Here is a 19,720-nt window from a genome sequence, read left to right as displayed (position 1 = left end):
TAGCTGGAGGTCAGGAAATGTGGACTGAAAGGGTAGAGTTGGATGTTGCCAGCACCTGGGGGCGTGGGAATCCTTTCTTTCTCGCCAAAGCCAAGGTTGGCCCAGACTGGAGCGGAGCCAGGCTCCCCCATTAGTGCTATAAGACGACGATACACGTCTAAGGACGGGAGCACTCAGTCCAAGGCCAGCGGGTGGTGGGAACGGAGCCCGGAGATGGCTTACCTGGGGCCTTGTACTTCTGGAAGGTGTCGTTGATGAGAGGGAAGAAAATCACGACGGGGACATCAGGTTCCTGCAGGTTCTCCATAAGGTAGCACTCCTTGAGCTTCTCCTCCTCCTCCTGCAGCTCATACTTGGGGAAGGGGATGTTCTGCACGGTGCAGTACTCACAGGTCTGCTTCATGGGCTGGGATAGCACAGGAGGATGGGTTTGAGGATTCGGAGGGGTAGGGGTGGATAAGAAGCGCAGCTTCCTGATTTCCCCAGCTAACCACTCAGGGCTCCCACTGCTCTGCCTATGGGTGCTATTTTTAGGACAAAGCTGGGTCAGGACAAAGGGCCTGAGGCAATAGGTTGGTGTGTGTCCAACTGCAGCCTCCTTCCCCAAGGAAAGTAGACAGAAGCCCTTTCAATGATGCTTCACTCAGACACAGACCTGGGTGGATGTGGTGGCAGCCTGAGAAGGTGATGGCTATGGCTGGCCAGGCTCCTGTGGGACATGCATGGGCTTTGGAACTGACAAAGAGCTGGAAAGGACTCTGAAAAGGCATCTTTATAAATATGATGCAACAGAAAGAGCAGTGGACTCCGAGTGTCATAACCCCTCAGTTCTACCCCGTTTCACACTCGCTAGCTGTGTGATCTTAAGCAAGCCACTTACTCTCTCTGTGTCTCAGTTTCCTCACCTATCACATGGGAATAATAGCAGTTGCACTGTCTGCCTCAAAGAGCCGGCATAAGGATCAAGTGAGATCAAATGCAAGAAAGCACGCTGTCACTCATTTACAAACAGGTCATTATCACTAGGTCATCTTTAACGGTCTACACTCCCCTTTGCCTGCTCCAGGACAGGACTATACTAAAGTTGACCAAAAAGCAATTTTCTTTCCCTTAAAACTCCAGAACTTTTCAAAAGTAAATAAATACAAATAAATGAAAATCTCTGGTCCTGGTTTTTAGTGTAATTACATGGAGAGTCATATTCCTCAGGGGGCGGGGGGACAGTGTGATTATTTTGAAAATAGGACATTACAAGCTCTTGAAGTGGTATAAAACTTTAGAATTGTCTGGGCTCCCTTAAGGTTACTTTTTAAAACTTTTTTTTTTTGCAGCTGAAGAACTGCCAAATACGGCAAATGCTCAGATGCAAGAATAAAATTGGAATTAACTCAATGAGTCTACGTAAACCCCGGGCCCCGTCGCACATGAAGGCCAGCTGGCTGCCCCTCAAGGTTTGGACGTTAACCACACATCAGGCAGGGCGGCTGGAGTTTCTCTGACGCTAAGTCCTGGAGCCCGTGGGGAGCTCATGCTCTCTTGTTTTCCAGCTTCGAGGTGCTCATTCCGTGGCCTCTCAGAAGAGGCTCAGGGCTCTGCTCAGGGACAGCCTTTCTTCGCCTCACTCACCTTTGTCTGGGATCCGGCACAGTAGTTGAGATGGATGATGAGGTCGACTTTTCTCTCAGGCCGGAGGAGGGGCGGGTAGCTGGAGTTGACGAAGAACGCGGTGTCCAGCAGGCACAGGTGGTTCACAGACGCCGTCAGCTGGTTTGGGAAACCGTCCAGCACGGTGTCTGAAAGCCAAGGCTTCCGGTTACCCTCACGCCCCACTGCCCTGCTCTCAGCGATGGTCAGAACCACCTGGTGGGCATGGAGTGCCCTGCCCGGAGCTCCTTCCCCGCAGCCTGGGCCTTCAGCCCTCCCATTCCAGCCAGGACACCGGGCCACCCTCTGGGTGGGCTCATGAAGAACAGCATTATCTTGGGGTTTTAGCAAGTCTCTCATGGAGCATGCACAGAAAACCCATTGACTCAGCCACAGAGCTTGTGGGGTGGCAGGGGTGTAAGACCACCCCGCGCCCGGAGTCCACTGCCCTTTCTGCCCCAGCTGGTGAGGATGATGATTTTTAGGCTGGGTTCAAGCAGCCTTTTGCAGGCCATGGCCAAATAAAGTACCTCAACTTGGTCAAACTTAGAGCCTTAGTGGGGGGGAGGAGGCACTGGGTTGAAGCTGCAGGACCACCTTTAAGACCCACCTCTGCCACTTACCATTTGGGGGTTCTTGAGCCAGGCCATCCCTGCCCAACTCCAGGGGCACCATTCACATTAAAAGGTGCCCCCAGAGCACAACTGAAGAAAGTTGGGGACCCCATCTCCCCATCAGGGCCCCAACTTCTACCTGCTGGGATTGCTGTACATTCTGCATAGACTTGTAGAGATTCAATTAATTAAATACACACTCCACTCCACTCGCTGCTCAATGCCTCAACAAATGTGGAATACACTCTGGGGGGAGTCTGCCACTCGACCCAATGAACATGGTCAGAGGAGCTGTCACATTCTTTCTCCATGACAACCTTGACATCCGCTTCTTCCTCCAAACAGAGGTGAGCTTCAGGGAGCAGCCAGGCAGGGTTACCTTTCCACCTGGAGAACTCTGTGTTCTGGAGGTAGTCGGTGTGCAGCTGCAGCCCCCGCAGGAAGTTGTGGAACTCAGACACGAAGGGCCGATGGGTGAGGATGCTGCGGAATGTGTTGGACAGCCACGACCCTGGGATCACCACCGTGGTGTCCAGGATGTTTTCATCACATTTGGGGATTTCAGGCAGGAGTGGCTCGTCTTCTGCAGGGGAGAGGGAGGATGGACGGCAGGTCACAAAAGCTGGGGTACCCAGATTGCACAGGTGAAGCATCCCATGCTTTCCAGGCACCCAAGCGTCAGCTTCTGCAAGTGCAGTTCACACCTTCCTTGCCTAGTTCTCAAGGCCCCAGCATTGGAGCCAGGAGGACCCAAGTGAGTGATGCAACAGGGGCAGGGTAGTGGATCGGGGATGGCGACAGGTAAGGAGGGGTTCCAGAGGGGATAGAGTCTAGAAGAGTGACCTTTAACTGGGCCTCATAGATCCCTACCCCCATCAGCTCTCCTGGGTACCATGAAGCTCTGCCGAGCCTACGGCACAGTGGATCCACTCCTCCTGACAGCCCAGAGCCGACCCCTGAGCTTGTGCCCGGGCGTAGGCATAGGTGTCTCCACCTGAATTACCCTCCCCTCCAGGCAGGGAAGACCTTCCAGCCCTAACTGCCTTCCCATCTCTGTGGGCCACAGAGACCATGTTGGAATGTGTGGCTGGTCCTCAGTTTGCGATCCACCCCCATCACCCAACCAAGAAGGGAAGCCAGTGGGTCACCCACCGATGTCGTGCACTCTCTCCCTTGTCCACCTGTAGAAAAACTCCTCCGAGGTGTGGGACAGATTCCAGGCATCAAGCAGGTTCAGGGAGAAGATGCTGCTCCACAAACCTAGGGAGCAGAGCCAGACGTGAGCAGCTCTGCCCAAGAGCCCCCAGCCCCACCCAATTACTGACTGGTTCTGCCTTGGCCTTGATGCCCCCTCCAAGTCAGGCTGCTCAGGGGGTGGGACAGACTGTGTTTTCCCTCTCCCCACAGGGCAGCTCGACACAGGAGACTGATGATCTCCAGCCCTCAGCTCTTCTCTGACCTCCTCTCAGAGCTGGGAGAGGGTGTGAAGGCATAAAAGGCACAGCCTTATGCAGGGACTTAATGCTGCCAAGTGCAGGCTTCCGGTTCAAGTCCAGACGCCACCCCTTGTACCAGTTAATACATGAGTTTAGGACAGTGGCTGGCACGTGGTGAGCACTTGATAGATGCAATGCTATCTGTCATTGTTATGATTTTAAAATGCAACACGTTAATAATACTCATATGAAATCTTTCACATACATTGACCCATTTGGATCCTTTATAAGGTTGGTTTTACTCTTAGGCCCAATTTGCAGATGAGAAAACCGAGGCTCAGAGAGGTTAGGTAATTTGGCCAACTTCACACAGCTAATAAATGAGGAGCCAGAGTTCAAGCCCAAGTGTCTCTGAGCCACATGCCCAAAAGCACAGGTGTTCAGAGGAAGGAGAGGCCATGATGGGCTGGGGGCTTCTGGGCAGCTTCAAGGAAGAGATGGGGCTTGAGTAGGACCTTCTAGGATGGGTTAGATTAGGATAGATGGAAGGGAGGGGGTGTAGACAACTAAGTTAAATAAGGGCATAACTGTTGTGGAGGCTCTAGACATGGGTCTGTTTTATGAGGTTGCTCTTTGACGAGTGTAGTTCAGACTCTGAAGGGAAGAGCTGTAGGAGTGGCCGTCACAGCCAGGCCCCTGCCCTCAGTGCACCCAGCTTCTGGAGGACCAGGGAGCGTTGCAAGTGAGCTGGGCCAGGCTTCCCCAGAGACTTTGCCTTGACCCTGTGCTCCCCTCCAGTCTCTTGGATCCCAGCGGCTCCATGGGCCCCTGGAAGCAGCCACACTGCCGCTTGGAGCCAAAGGGGGAGGAGGTGGGTGTTTCTGAAGCTTCCATCCCAGCTTGCCACTCCCAGTCTAATTCTGAACAGACCCCAGGGAGACCACTGGAGACCAGAACGTTGGGAAAGACCCCTCTCTTCCCCAGTGACTTGGGGGCCCCTGTCAGGTCCTTCTGGGCACAAAGGGTCACAGGGAGATCAGGACAGTCTGGGAGACCAATCTCAGGGTAGATTCGGGAGCCTCTCCTGGGATGAGGGGATGCTGGCAAACGCCAGGAGGGTCACATGCTCAAGGGGTACCCCAGACCAGCCCCAGCACATGGGACAAGATCCTGGGGGAACAGAGCCTGTCTCCCGGTCATTCTTTTAATTTAAAGGTGGGGCCTGCCCAGCATGGGGCGGGTGCCCAGGGGCCTCCCCTGGCCAAGTCACCTAGCATGTAGCACATCCGCGACTCTGGGATCCTCTTCATCAGCCGTCCCATGAAGAACTCGGAGCCAAAGAGCTCGGTGGGGATGAAGGCCCCGTATTTCTGCAGGCCCACCTCGTAGGGGGAGAACTCGCACCACTCTACACACGAAGCAGCGGGCAGCTTGTCAGTCTCAGGCCGGGACAGCCCCGCCCTCTCCGCTCACCACGGCCCTGGCTCCCCAGCCTTGGCAAGCCTGCGACAGCAAGGCCGCAGTTCCCCCGCAGGGTGCATGGGGGCGCCCGCGGACGGCTTCTGCTGGCCGGGCAAGATTCAGCTTTGCAACCTGCGCGGTTCATTTGCTCCTCAAAACCGGATAAACGGGGACCAAGACTGACTCCGAAGCAGGGCAGGTCTCTAGAGTCCCTCCCTCTGGGCAGCTAAGAAATATCTAGTACCTGTTCTCTTCCCAACTTTGTTACCCGTGTCCCATCAAACGCCTGCCCCGGCAAGCCATGAAACCACTGCCCGTCCACCCCACCCAGGCAGCAGGGCTGTAGAGGGTAGCAAAGTTGATTTCTTCAGCTGTCACTACAGTCTTTCGATGTGGAGGTTGGCAAAGGTGTGGTGGGGGTGTGTGCTGGGTGCCTTTGCCTGCTGAGAAGGGACCCCCTCGCAAACTGCTAGCCACCAGTGTTACCTCTGAAATCCTGGTTGCTTACATCATCCTTGACATTGATGGTGAGGTAGATGGGCAGGGGGTTCTGGCCCTGGCACAAAGCAGCACGCTGGTCTGACAGTTTGCATTCATTTCTCTGTGGGGAGACGAAATAGTTAAGGGGAAGAAGCAGACGAGCAGCCTGGGGACAGTGCGGACCTCCAGCAGCCCATTTCCTGGCTCCCGAGCCGATCAGTCACACTTGCTCTTAAAATGTACCCTTAGAATGTTCACTCTCCTTGGGCTGTTCACCACCCCAGACACGTGCACAGGGCTGGGACTGGATCTGCAGTTTGGGACCGTCCCTCAAAGTCCCAGGGTTTTCCTGGTGTCTTGGGCACCAAGGAATGAAAAGGTAGAGGTGGAAGAGGCAACACCGCGCCTCTTCATCCCCATCATCTTCCACCCCCCTCAACCTCAACTGGAGCGGCTCCATTTTTCTTATCAGCTTTGCATGTTGGGCTCCCTCATAAAATTTGTTTGTTTGGGGAAAAGAAAGCTTTTTTTTTTTTTTAAACAAAAGACTTGGAAACTTGGCACCATATGGCAGCCAAGGTCCCTCTCCATCGCTAGAGCACTGTTCATAATAATCCGAGTGGGGCCCTGCAGGTCAACCTGGGGCCACAGGCCACCTCGCAAAGTGATCTGGCCAGTGTAGACAAGGCCAACTGAGGTCTTAGAGGCCCAGGCTGGAGCCCGCCCAAGTGTGTGAAGGCCACAGAACCTGTGTGGGATGGCAAACATGTGTGTGGGCCAAACGACTCTTGGGTCTCCCTTGAAAGGCAAACAGGGCATCTGTCATAACTGGGCCCAGAGATATGGGCACCACAGAGCTGACTACCCTGGAAGTAGGGGAAGTTGCCCACTCAGGAAAGAGCCCAGTCCACACTCATGTCAAGGGGGTGTAAGGGAAATGTTCCTGCTGTGGCCAGAGGGGAAGAGCAGAGGCTCCCTAACGTCAAACCTAGTCTTGTTTTCCCAGGAACCTTGGTGCCCCTCCCCCCACCCCCCAAACCCCAGCAACACTCAGGCAACATCTTGGTGCTTTTCCCCTCATCACATGGGGCACAAACTACTGTTAGAAATATGAACTGCCACGTATTGATGTGACTCCCATTGAAGGAACAGCACGGAGCTGGGCTAGAGTTTAAACCCCGCCCCGCCTGAATCCAAAAGCCACCTGCCTCAGCCTCAGCTTGCCCTGCTTCATCACAAGGACAGATTGGCTGGGGGCTTATCAACCGGGGGAGGGTGGGGTGGGATCCATCAAGAGCTGTGAGTACCTCAAGTCTGAATCCCCATTGCCTAGAATAGTTCCTGGCATGCAGGAGGTACTTATTTTGTTGAAAGAACAAATGAGGGAATGAACGAATGTTGAAGAGGAGGTTCGGGTCATCTTTGGTTGTTCAAATTGTCGGCGTTTTCTGGAAGAGGGGACCTACTAGAAAATAATTTGCTGTCCCTCCTCCTTCTGGCAAGTTCTGATTTGAATTCAGAACTCCTCAGACACCTTTGGGAGTGGAGAAGACAGCCATACGCCTGGGTACAAGTTAGGTAGGAAGTTCTGCTTTGGGGCCAAGCAACAGCCAAAGTCAGCTCCTCCCTGGGGCCTGTGTAGCCAGAAGGGTCCAGGCGTTAGCTGAGCTCCCCTTGATGTCCAGGACCATAGCAGGCAGTGGGGATCCCAGTGCTCCTCGACGTCCCACATGGCTCTCACGGCAGCTGGGTTCCAGCAGAGGCTGGGTCTCTTCTTGGGCACATATTGCTTGGCTCACTGGATCTCAATACAGGAAGGAACCTCACTGGGCCCATCCTCTGTGTGGTGGCCATGAAAAGAAGCCCTGCAGAACTTCAACCACAGGGAGAGTGACTGACCAAGGGCCCCAGCTGCTGAGCTCTGAAATCCTTGACTGAGTTTGAGCTGAGGCCACACTTCCCATTGGGCAGCTCCCAGCCCGTGACGGAACGTGTCAGGGATACTGAGGGAGGCCCATTCTGGGGGAGAAGCCAGACTCCTCTGATGGCCATCTTGGCTAGAGGAATCTCCAAGGGCCTTGCCGAACCTTGCAGACTACACAATAGTCTAGCATGCTTCCATGAGCCTTTCTTCCCTCTCTCTTCCACTTGGGGTCAGACTTGCACCACAGTCTGATGGCTCTCCAGCCTTCTCCAGCTCCTTCCATTTTCTCTCCTGGGTGTCTTGATAGGGCTCTCAGAGAACATACGGCCTCTTTGCAGGGTTGTACCTAAGCCACTCCCAACATGAGGGTCTCAGTCATACTCTAAAGGGATGTGGGAAGATAATCCCACTGTCTTCCTCCATCATGCATTCGGGTGCCTCGTGCTTCTTAAAGCGCAAGGATGCGCCTGCGATGTAAGTCCAGACACCCCTCCCCCCATGAGGAAAGAGCTGGACATCAGCCAGGGCAGGATGGGGCCCAGGAGAAGCTGAGCGCCTACCTCGTCCCCCAGACAGGCCTCGATCAGCAAGCCCCAGAAGTCTGTAAAGGTGACCTTGTACCCTTCCTGGCTGCGCTGCCGGAGCTCCTCCTGGAATTTGGAGAGCTGGTCTGGGAACAGTGCAGGCAACTTGTCCTTGACCACGTGCCTCCGTGCCTCAAAGATGGCAGGCTCCAGGTTTTTGGAGGACCAGTCTGGGTCACGGTACAAGGTAGCCATGGTCCTGGAAAGAGATACAGGCATGGCTGACAGAGCTGAGCCGGCCCTGGTCCCATCAACCCTGAACCCTGGCAGAATAGAAGATAGGCAGGTCGTGGGAAACCCTAACCTGCCGGGTGCCAGGAGAGGAGCCTGGAGGAAAGAGGATGAGGCGGAGGCCTGGTTGGGGAGGGTGAACATCATTGCTTGCAGTCACACCTGCTACAGTTTCTTGACCCCTGCTGTGTGCCAGGGATAGCATGTTGCTTAAGAGAGAGGATTCAGGACCCAGATCTTCCTGGCTTCAAAACCAGACTCTGCCACTCATTAGCTGCGTGATCTTGGGAAATTTACTTAAGTGCTGTACACCTCAGTTTCCCCATCTGTGGAATGGGTAGGATGATGATCCTTGTACCAACCTCACAGAGTTATTGTGAAGATTACATGAGTTAATGTATATAAGGTGTTAGAACAGTACTTGGCACAAAGTAAGTGGTGGGGCCCACATTTGAACCCAGGCTTGGCTGGTTCCAAATCTTGGACTCTTTCCACTCTCCCACATTAATTCCCATAGTTATGATGCCGGCTAAAGATTGATTTCCCCTTCTGCTTCTTAACTTATATGTGGGCAGTGCGGAGGAGTAAAACAAAGATGGAGATCCCCCAGCCCAGGGTCTTTGCCTCTGTCTGCCTCTTCTTGGCTGGACCCAGCTTTTCTCAGTCCATGTCAGGACGGCCCCAGGAACCCCTCCCCAACAGTGGACCTTGTCTGCAGCTGCACGGGTGTCCGAACAGCGGCCTCTTCCTTCACAGGACTCGAGTCTGGTCTGGGAAGGTGGGGGTTGGGCAGGAGATTTCTTCAACAGAAAGCACCCTGCTCTCCATAGGGTTCACTCTGTTACTTTTACACTTTTAAAAAGCTTTACAAATGATTGATTTTAAAAGAATCCCTCCCAGTGATTTGCCAGGCCAGGAGCCTCTCCCCCATCCCGCCTCCCCCAGGCCAGCGTGAGTTCCTTCCCGGTTCCTGCCTGGCCGGGAGGATGCAGATGCCCCTCCACCCTGATGGAGGCAGACTTATCTCCTTAACCTACTACCCATGAGCAACAATTTGATGTGGAGGTTAAGAACTTGGGCCCTGGACTCAGATAGCCTGGGTTCAAATCCCAGCTCTACCACTTATTAGCTGAATGACTCTGAGCAAATCCCTTTGTTTCTCCAGCTGTCAAATGAGCACAATGACAACATCTCCCTCACAGCTTTCTTGTGAAGAAGAAATGAGATGATCCATTGGAAGCAGTCACCCCCGTGCTTGGTGCAGAGGCACCCCGATAACTGTCAGCTTTCCTCCCATCCCACCTGGGCTGAAGCCTGGGGCCCAGGATGCACCAGGAGCCCTTGGCTTTCCTAGAGCGAGTTCACAGCCACCTGCTCAAATGAACGTTACCCAGAGCTCCTCCAGGATGAGGGGCACAGCTTGGGACCTCGAGGGCTCAGAGGCCCACCAGTCCTCTACAAAATAAGACACAGTCCTGGCTGAGAGGCCTTGGGTGGTCACAGGGCCCCAGCCACCCTGGACCAGGGCTGCATTCTAACTTTGTGGGCCCCTTATTATGTTTTATGACTTGTATAAAGACAAATATAGTAATATTATTTATTAAACATTTTCTTCAACCTAGACGTTCATTTTTTTCTTCTGATCTTAAAAGAAGTTAAAACATTTTTGTGGGTTCCTACAAGCCTTGTGAGCCCTAGGCACTGAGGCTCCCGTGGAGAAGCCGACCTCACACTGGCCTCACCTTGGGGAGGAGCCACGTGCTTACTCTCCTTGTTCATGGCAGACAGTGAGGTGGTGGGAGCCCACATGGCAGAGGGAGTGGGCAGGGATGTGTGCTGGGCAGGCATGTGGGCAGGTGATCAGCTGGGCCAGTTCCACTCACCCTAGGGGACTTGGCACAGTCTGGGAGAGGGCGGCTGCATCTCCCCAGCAGGACGGGGCCGGTGGCACCAGTGGTTCACTCATGGTTGGCCACCACACTCCTGGGTCCCTACCACAGCCCCTTGGAGATAGTAACGTCAATAACGCCCAACACATGTGATGTGTATAGTGTCTCCCGTGTACGCAGTACTGGGAGAGCTTCTCACAACAACCCCATGAGGTCCATGCTATTGTTATCCCCACTTCACAGATACAGACACTGAGACTCAGAGAAGTCAAGCTGCGTGCCCAAGTCACGCAGCTGTAAGTGGTAGAGGTGCCCAGGCTTAAGGAGTCACTCTAACTTGGGGTGGGGGGAACTTCACTGGAAACCCCAGGCCAGCGCGTTTTCTGCTTGCTCCGGGCTTCACCAGACAGTGACCCCTGGCTCCTTACCAGGTGGCCCCTGACAAGCCAGTGATGTAGCTGGCACAGTTCAGGATGTTCAGCTTCTGCAGCCCCAGCAGGTGGCCGTACATGGCCGTCATGGATCTTGTTCCACCCCCGGTGGCCATGATGGCTATCAGTGGTACCTGGGGGCACACAGAGGCAGACAAGTGGGGCAATGCCAGGTAGGAGAAGACTTCGAGTGATAGACAGGAGCTTAGAACAGTGGAGGAGGGAGAGTTGGCTATAGACAGCAGAGACTGGGGTGCTGAGTGAGCTGAAAACCCCCGTTCACAGAGGGGCGTTTCGCTCGGTAGGTCAGGAGTTAGACCTTAGCTCCAAACCCAGTGGTTGGGGTCAGTAAACGGCTCTGAAGCCTTACACAGGATTGGAAATCAAAAAGTCACCGCTGGACGAGTTCTTAGCACTGTTAATCTAGCCCTCAGTTAGGATGATGAAACTGGGCTCCAGGGGGCTGGGTGGCTGGCTCAAGAACCCAGCCAGTGTGAGATTCCCTGATGGTTGCAAATTGACATCTTCTGCAGAGGGCTGACGTTAGGGCACCAGGCCCGGGCTTGGCACATGGTGTGTGCTCGGTGTGCTCCATACGTGTAAGAGCAGGAGTAAATGAATTTCTGATGTGGGAAGGAGCAGAGTTGTCACCTCTGGGTTTACACAGGTTTAAGATGCCTAAAGGTGGGACAGCAAGAGGGGCTCTTTGCCATGACTCCCTCTAACAGTTGTCATTGGAGCGGAGACTGTAAGCTCCTTCTTTCACCGAAGCCCCATCACAGCCCTCCTCAGGCATGAGGTCTCCGTCCCTGCCTACGGTCGGCCTCAGAAGGCGGGATCTCAGAGGGCTGACCTGCTGCCCAGAGGAGCGTGGGCCTCAGTCCACATCAGGATGGTGAGAGAGGGCTCTAACAGAGGCACCGTTTCTGCCCTGTGGGTGGAAGCTGCTCCTCTCCAGCTTCCAACTGCTATTCTTTCGGGGTGGTGAGTGGGTGTATGTGGGCATATTTGGGTGAAGGAGGAACTGAAGAATGAAGGGCCAAGGGCTTTTGGGGTGGAGGTATGGGGTGGGGGAGCTTCAAATGTTTTCCCGGCTGGGGAGAGGAGGTCACTTTGTCCCCACATCAGTAAGACTCCATTGGCAGCCTCAGGATCTGTTAGTGCACGGGCACGGGCAGCTGGGGCGCCTTCCTTTCTCTCTCTCCTCTGCTCTCCCCACCTTGTGAACACACAGCTGAGTCACATCCAGCACAGCCCTCACCTGGGCACCTGGAACCTCAGCAGTACAGGCACCCAGGGAGGGCAGCACCGAGGCCGCCCTGGGGCAGGGAAGGGCTTAGGAGCAGCTGGCACAGCCGTGTTGGAAGGACAAGCTCGGCTCAGGGCGGGCACCGAGCGCAGGCTGGCAGGTCCTCTGCATACCCACCTCGTCCTCCTGCAGGTCCTCCTCCAGCTGCAACACCTGCTTCAGCGCCTCAGCCACCACCAGCCTCCGCTTCTGGAGGAACTCCAGCTCTGCCGAGCACAGGCTGAAGCCCAGCCGCACGTCCAGTGTCTGGGGGCTATGGGGACAGAGGACCTTGCCTGAGCGGGCCTGGAGACTCCGCCTCCACGGAGAAGACACGGCTTTAGGGTGAGTTGGATGTAGGCTTGAAGCCTGGTTCTGCCGGGTACCACCTCTGTGACGTTGGGCCTCTCCTTTCTCATCTGTAAAATGGAGCTAATCGTGCTCAGCTCCCAGCGCGGTCTTCAGTGCTCAGTGAGATTACAAATATAAAGCCCCCCAAGCCTAGTGGGGCACTGTAAGCAGGCACTTGACAAAACTGGGGACTCTTTCAAGCCCACCTCCTCAGCAAGATCTGGAAAGTCCAGAAAGGTTTCCCCCAGGCACCTTCTATAGCCGGAGGCCAGACATGGGTGACAAGGGGCCCTGAGATCCTTTTGGCCAATCCCTCTGGACAAGGCTTTATAGTCAGGCTCTTCTGAGCTGGAATAACAAGGGCCCATTCCTGCGGCTCACGTTCCTTGGTGAGCTCTTCCTGCTTCCGGAGTAATGATTGTCCTGTGTATCTGTGCAGTTGACAATAAACCCTTCCCCTCCCTGCCCTCACCCCATCAACCCTACAGGTCTGCAGGTAGGTGGGGCTGGAGCTGCTGCAGCATGCCCAGTGCTTGCCCTCTTTTTATCACATCCCTGCCCTTAACAAGCCTAGGCTCCTGGCCTGGCATCCTAGAGCCTATCTGATCTGGCCGACCTCACCTCCCACTACTTCCAGAAGCAGTCCTGGTTCTGAGCCTTCATGCAGCCCTTGCCTTCACCAGAAGCTTCCTCCCTCTGCCTTCCCACATCCCTTGCATCCTCTGAGGCCCAGCCCCCTAGTGACTCCAGGCGAACGGACCTTGACAATTTCTGACCTGAGTCTTAGTGACCTGAGTCACTAACAAGGTCACATTTCTTTGTTTTGTTTTGTTTTGTTTTTGAGGAAGATTAGCCCTGAGCTAACATCTGCCACCAATCCTCCTCTTTGTGCTAAGGAAGACTGGCCCTGAGCTAACATCTGTGCCCATCTTCCTCTACTTTATATGTGGGATGCCTGCCACAGCATGGCTTGCCAAGCGGTGCCATGTCCGCCCCCGGGATCTGAACTGGAGAACCATGGGCCACCGAAGTGGAACGTGCACACTTAACCGCTGCACCACCCGGCCGGCCCCGGCCACATCTCTTTGAAGGCAGAGCCTGGGAGCTCTCCCCTCGTGTTTCCTCCATGTCCAACACAGGTATGCAGACACAGCTGCAAGGAAATAGCTCTTTCCTTGGGCTCAACAAGGAATGAATAGTAAAACAACAACAGTAATAACATTAGTTGATATTCACTGAACATCCCACTTGTCAGACAGATCATCGAGTACTTCACATGTGTTGTCTCACCGAATCCTCAAAGCGACTCAGTGACAGACTGTGTTCTTGGTATCGCTCCAATGTACAGATGAGAAAAACTGAGACTTAGGTTAAATAACTTGTCCAAGGACAAAGAGTGAATCAAATTGTAAATGGAAATTATGGTGACTTGATTTTTGACAAGGGTGCTAAGGCAATCCAAAGGGGAAAGACTAGTCATTTCAACAAATGATGCTGGGACAACTGGATATCCACATGCAAAAGAAATGTATATCCTAATTAGCTTGAAATCAATCATAGACCTAAATGTGAGAGCTAAAAGGATAAAATGCTTAGACGAAAACATGGGGTCACCTTCATGACCTTGGACTAGGTAATGGTTTCTTAAATATCACACCAAAAGCACAAGTGACCAAAGAAAAAAAGAAACAGAAAAGCAGGTACTTTACCAGGGTGTAGACTTCATGTGTAGTTCACAGTTCTCGCCCTGGGAAGCAGAAGATGAAAAGCTTGTCAGGGATGACCATTCGGAGCCAAGTGGTCCCAACCAAAGAATTGGAGGCTCACCACACTGCCCACTCCCTGACTGGACTCAGCACACATGTGTATGTGCGCGTGCACGCACACACATGCACGCACACACATGCTCTATCCCTACTTCCTCTTCTGGACGTGACCCTCCCCACCATCCTCACCTCAGCTTCTACGTGCTCTCTGGCTCCACACTGCAGCTCGGCAGTCCCCTACTCCACACAACTCCTCTAGCCTGCCTGAGAGACAGCCCTGAGTCACTGTCCCCTATGGGCCCCCCAGGCTTTCCCTATCTTTCTGCCACAGGAGCTCCAGGCTAAGCTGCTCAGGGGCCCCTGCCCAGCCCCAGGCCCTCACCACAGGCAGGGTCACCGTCTGGCCGTCGGGGAGGCAGTCGAGGGGCTGGCAGATGGGGCCGGTTTTCTTGTGCGCACAGCAGCAGCAAAGCTGGAAGGATGGGCGGGTTCTGTGATGGGGGGAGGGGCTCCTCCTGCAGCCCCGCCTGCTCCAGTCCCCTGTGCCGCACCCCCCCGCCACCGCCTTGTACCCCACAGCTCCATGGACTCTTGGGCCCCTCCACGTGAATCTGGGACTGGAAGTACTTGGGGTAGTGGAAGCAGGCAGGGTTTGGGCAGCAGGGCTCCGGGCAGCGCAAGATGCGCTGGGTGTGCTCAAAGGACTCCGTCACTGTCACCAGGAGGTCCTTCTCTGGAAGAGAGGACAAGAGGGCTGAGACCCCTGGGAACCCTCTCATTTCTCCACCCCCAATGGGACTCAGTAAAAAGTCTAGCTGGAGGCGCCCAGGTCAGGGTTTAGAACCACCTGGGGCACTGGTTAAAACGCCCTAGAGTCTCATTCTGTAGGGCAGTGTAGGGCCCAGGAATCTGCATTTTAACAAGACTTGCATGTGATGCTGACAAATGAAGTCCCCAGAAAGCCCTCCGAGATGCTGAGTCCCCTGGACTAGTCCTCCTCGGTTCTGCTTGCCCAGGAGGTGCCCCAGAGTCAGCCTCCCACTGCACTGAAGGGAGGTCCTCACTAAACCGCCAGTTTGAGCGTAGAGGCCTCTTCCTCTCTCCCTCCCCCGTGTGCATGGGGCTGTGCTGCTCTCCTCTTGGGACAGGGCTGGAGGCCTTGTATGGGTGGGATCCAGTGGAGCTATGAGCTCGAAGAGTCTCGTATCTGTGGATCTCTTAGGTCTCTGCCAGCTATAAAATGCTAGGACTCAATGAATTGTAATCTGCCCAGGAGACGGGGCACAGTTAGAGGGGCCCTGGGTGTTGACCACTGCACTAGACCCAGGAACCCCTGGTCTAGCAGGGGTGTGGCGCAGACCAGTGTGGGTAAAGTGGGCAGTGCTGTGCTCGTCAGGCCCAGGAAGCTCTGAGGGCCCTGTAGGTGCCTGGAAGAGCATGCCCCTTATAGGGCAGGGGGGACAACAGGGTCCACGACCCTTGAGGGTGAGGTGATCCCAAGGAGTCTGGGTCAGGATTTGGTTCCCTATGGAGCCCAGGGCAGCCTGGAAGGGCCAACTCTGGTGCCGATGGGCTGGGGAGCAGCACGGCCCTCCCCACAGGCAGAGGCAGCCCAGGCTCACGTTTGCCACACTTTCTCCGCCTCCTGGATTCTGCATGCACCTCCAGGCAGGAGACCTGTCGAGACTAAAGCAAAGCAAGGGAGGGTCATTCTGAGCACAAGCCGCCCCTTCGCTCTCCCAGGCAAAGGGAGGAGATGAAGGACCAGAGGATAAATTCAGTGCTGGTCTGATTGGGCCGACCCCAGGGAATGCCGGCTACGCTGACCGTATTTTCTGAACCCGGTCAAGGCCTATCATCTCATTCAGAGATGGAGTATTTGAAAATGAAGCTGTCCTGAAAAATCTAGGATGTGTGGTCACCATTTACTAGGGGTCGTGTTCTCAGCTACAGGTCAGGGATGAAACTGGAGTGGTTTGGTCCAAAACCAAAAGAAGGAACATTCCTCTCTGGGCTTTGGAAGTGAGAACTTCCAATGAAACAGCCTTCTAAAGAAGCAGAGGCGGGTCAAATTCCTTTACCACAAACTCCCAAAGACTGGCTTTCGGGGGGAGATCTCCCTGAATCCTGAGGCTTTTGATGCATCTAACGGAAATGGCTGCAACGACAGCTGAATGATGAAAATCTTTAACACTGAACTTGTGCTCAGAAAGACTGGACTCAGGGAGAATGGGAGGGAGACTGATGCTGAGAGGAGGCTGCCTCCTGTGGGTGCTTCTATGGGGGAAGTTCCCAAGACGATGGGTGGTTGCTCTGGGATACGGGACGCTGGGACAGGGCGACCGGATGTCCCAGGTCCTTCCTCCCAGGAGCAGGAGCCCAGCGGCTGCCTCTCCCACCCCTGACTGCCTGCGTCCCCTTGATATTGGCTTCCATCAGTCTGACTCCTGGCCGGCTCCAGGACAACTGTTCTCTCCCACAGTCCTGTTCCCCTGAGAGCAGCAGCCATATGTGGCCCCTGGAGCTATAGGAACCCAGGAGGACAATTACCACCAGCACGCCATTGGTGATGAGGGTCTCAGGTGGATCAGGACTGAAAAACAAAAGGAGAACTCCTGGTCAGTCATGTCATTCTGGACTGATTTCTCACAAAGGTGACAAAGAGCCTACACAGGACCAATAATGAGATACAGAGCCTTCTTCGTCCTTCTGAAAAATATTGGCTTAAGAAACCTTAGATCTGTAGATAGTCAAGGAGAAAACTGGCATACATTTTAAATAGAATGTTCAGGAAAAAAAAAATAGATTTCTAGGTTAGAAGGAGTAGAAGAGTTCCTTTTTTTTTCCCCCCTTAAAGGATAGCTGTTCTTTATGTCCAACCAGAAGCAACTGCATGGAGTTGTGAGGATAAACAGGTTGCAAGAAAAGGCTGGAGCCCCCACCTAGAACAGGCGTAAACAGTTCTGGTTGCAAAGCTGACCCCTTCTCCCTTCTGTGCCTTGTTTAATTTATGCGTTTGACAAACAGTTCTGACCCGGCCAGAGAGGGCCCTGGTAGATATGAAATGTCCTGTGTTATAAAGCCGGAAAGGTCACAATTAGCCCAGGGTCGTCCACAGCCTCCCTCGCCGAAGCCAAGCCTAAGATGACTGTGGCTCCAGATCTACTCTTATTACCAATTTTGACCTATTTCATTTTGCAAGCCACTTTCTAATTCAGCCAATGGATTTTTCCCCCCTAAAAGTCCTGTCAAACCAAGAACTGGCGGAGAGAGCCTGGATTTTCTTCAACGTGAAACTAATAAAGTTGACTTTAGTTCGTCCATCAGCTGTTGATGGGAAAGGAGGCACAGAGTCCCTGGCAGAGGACCCCCCAGTGGAATTTGACAAGCCTTCGTGTTCTAGCTCCCGGCTGTTGTCCTCCCCCTGTCCCTGGGCTGATCATAAGTCCAGGGGCTCAGTTGTGCCAGGGATAAGAAGAGGGGAGGCCCTGCTTCCTTCCCTCCCCGCCCCTTCCCTTCCTTCCTTCTCTCCCTGTCCTCTCTTCCCTCCATCTCTTTGACCTGGTTCCACTTGAGCCCCCAGCATAGTCATACATCTAGGACCCCGGGTCATCTTCCTAATTGAAAATGATGAGGAATAACCCCACTTGTTGGGCCTGAGCCTGACCCCGACTTCTCTCCAGTGGTGGCTCCAGGCCAGAGTTTGGAGTAGTTTGTTCTAACAGTTCTGGGTCAAGGAGGAGACCCCTTGGTCCTGACATCTTTTTGAGCCTGGCCTCAACAAGCCCCCATCACCACGGTGACAGGAATTCTTCCCAGAGGCCACTCTCAGAAATGCAGGGGAGCTGAGGAGATGATCTGGCCACAGTACTAGATCTTTAAAACAACACTGACATCAGTGGAACAGGATGAGCAGGGGTGGGGCCCAGGCACCTATAGTATTTAGAAGCTCCCAAGTGATTCTGAGGCACAGTGAGGAGGCCAGGGGTGAGCCTGGAAGATGGAAGGACAGCAAAAAGGTGGGCCAGGCTCTGAGATGCCTGTGCCCAGAAGCTACTTGGGGGTCAGGACCTTGGTGGGGCCCTGGGGGGCGGGAGGGCGGCAGGCCTACTCACCTTTTCTCCAGCAGGAACTCCACCTCTAGCTCCTCCATGCCCTGGCAGGGGGAGAAAGGAAGGCTGCTGTAGCTGTGTGACCAGGACCCTCTGCTGTTCCAGGAGCCCCTGTGCACCTGCCCCTGTCCTTCTCATGTAGCTGTCCAGCTGTCGTGGAGTAGGGGAAGCTGCTCCCCATTCTTTTCTCCGTTTTTTTTTTTTTTTGAGGAAGATTAGCCCTGAGCTAACATCTGCCACTAATCCTCCTCTTTTTGCTGAGGAAGACTGGCCCTGAGCTAACATCTGTGCCCATCTTCCTCTACTGTATATGTGGGACACCTACCACAGCATGGCTTTTTGCCAAGCGGTGCCATGTCCGCACCCGGGATCCCAACCGGTGAACCCCGGGCCGCGGAAGCGGAATGTGTGCACTTAACCGCTGCACCACCGGGCCGGCCCCAGCTGTTCCCCACTCTTGATGTCCCCTCTGCCTCTCTCTGTCCCCAAGGCTTTGATATCAGGAACATCACTGACAACCCAGGGGAAGGTCAGGGTATGGAGTTGACCCCCGGCCCCAACATGTAAGTCCCTCTGCCCCAGAACATTTCCCTTTCATCCTCTACCCCAGGCTTCCCACTGCTCTCCTGCCTTGCCAGGGGGCTCAGTGCCTCGGGCAAGGGAGAGCTGAGACCTTGCCCCCAGCAAGCTCAACTCCGAAGCCTAGGGTCCCCTGCCCTCATCTACTCCTTCACAGCTCTTGCTGTGCAACCTCAGGAAGTTGTGACCTTGCTGGACCTTCATTTCCCTACAGGAATGTAAGCCAGGCGAGGACAGGGATTCTCGTCCCCTGACATGTCTCTGGTGCCTGGAAGAGTGCCTGGCCCCTAGTAGGCATTCAGGTATTTGTTGAATGATTGAATCTATAACGTCCTGGTCCTTTCCAGCTCTGACTTTCTCTGACTTACAGATTTGCCCTTCTTTACCCTCATCTGTCCTCTGTCCCCTGGGGCCATCCCAGCAGCAGGACTCTGAGGGAAGAGAACGAACCAGCATATATTATATCTCCATTTTGTATGTGAGCAGTGCAGGGCACCTTAACTGTGTTCTCCCATTTAACCCTCACAACCACCTGTGTGGTAGGTATTATTATCACCATTGTATAGATGAGGAAACAGAACTCAGAGGAATTAAGTGAATTCCACAAGGTCACACAGCTAATAAGTGATAGTACTGGGATTTGATTCGGCAGCACTGTCTTTTCCTGACTCGGCTACACAGAGAGGAGCCCGTGGAATGGCACCATGGGAGTAACCAGCTGCTCCTCATAAGGCAGGAGGCTGAGAGCCTGGGCACCTGCACCCACCTCTGGGTTGAGTGGGAACTTCACGTGGGTTTTCTTTCGGAAGCAGAGCTTGGTGAGGTCATAGAGAACTGTCAAGAGATGGTCATCTGGTGTCACTGTGTCTTCATCGCAGACGCTCAGCTCTAGCACGTTCTAAGGGAGAAGGGAGGGTGCAAGTCTGGTTA

General features: G+C 54.2%; 1 protein-coding gene across 1 annotated transcript in view; it reads right to left on the bottom strand.

The window, feature by feature from the left end:
• The window catches only part of PLA2G4E (phospholipase A2 group IVE), a 34,766-nt gene that overhangs the window by 2,335 nt on the left and 12,711 nt on the right, over nucleotides 1-19,720 (bottom strand). The window contains exons 4-19 of the mRNA XM_008518610.2: nucleotides 19,557-19,688; nucleotides 18,215-18,255; nucleotides 16,650-16,692; nucleotides 15,722-15,785; nucleotides 14,672-14,832; nucleotides 14,482-14,571; nucleotides 14,043-14,080; nucleotides 12,121-12,256; nucleotides 10,692-10,828; nucleotides 8,120-8,342; nucleotides 5,642-5,756; nucleotides 4,965-5,102; nucleotides 3,411-3,518; nucleotides 2,638-2,841; nucleotides 1,627-1,793; nucleotides 223-406 (exon numbers count right to left, since the gene is read on the bottom strand). Coding sequence (XP_008516832.1) covers nucleotides 223-406; nucleotides 1,627-1,793; nucleotides 2,638-2,841; nucleotides 3,411-3,518; nucleotides 4,965-5,102; nucleotides 5,642-5,756; nucleotides 8,120-8,342; nucleotides 10,692-10,828; nucleotides 12,121-12,256; nucleotides 14,043-14,080; nucleotides 14,482-14,571; nucleotides 14,672-14,832; nucleotides 15,722-15,785; nucleotides 16,650-16,692; nucleotides 18,215-18,255; nucleotides 19,557-19,688 — 1,981 coding nt within the window. The remainder of the gene's footprint in view (nucleotides 1-222; nucleotides 407-1,626; nucleotides 1,794-2,637; nucleotides 2,842-3,410; nucleotides 3,519-4,964; nucleotides 5,103-5,641; nucleotides 5,757-8,119; nucleotides 8,343-10,691; nucleotides 10,829-12,120; nucleotides 12,257-14,042; nucleotides 14,081-14,481; nucleotides 14,572-14,671; nucleotides 14,833-15,721; nucleotides 15,786-16,649; nucleotides 16,693-18,214; nucleotides 18,256-19,556; nucleotides 19,689-19,720) is intronic.

Source organism: Equus przewalskii, chromosome 1, assembly GCF_037783145.1.
Source record: "Equus przewalskii isolate Varuska chromosome 1, EquPr2, whole genome shotgun sequence".
NCBI lineage: Eukaryota > Metazoa > Chordata > Mammalia > Perissodactyla > Equidae > Equus > Equus przewalskii.
This window is presented reverse-complemented; position numbering and strand designations above follow the sequence as displayed.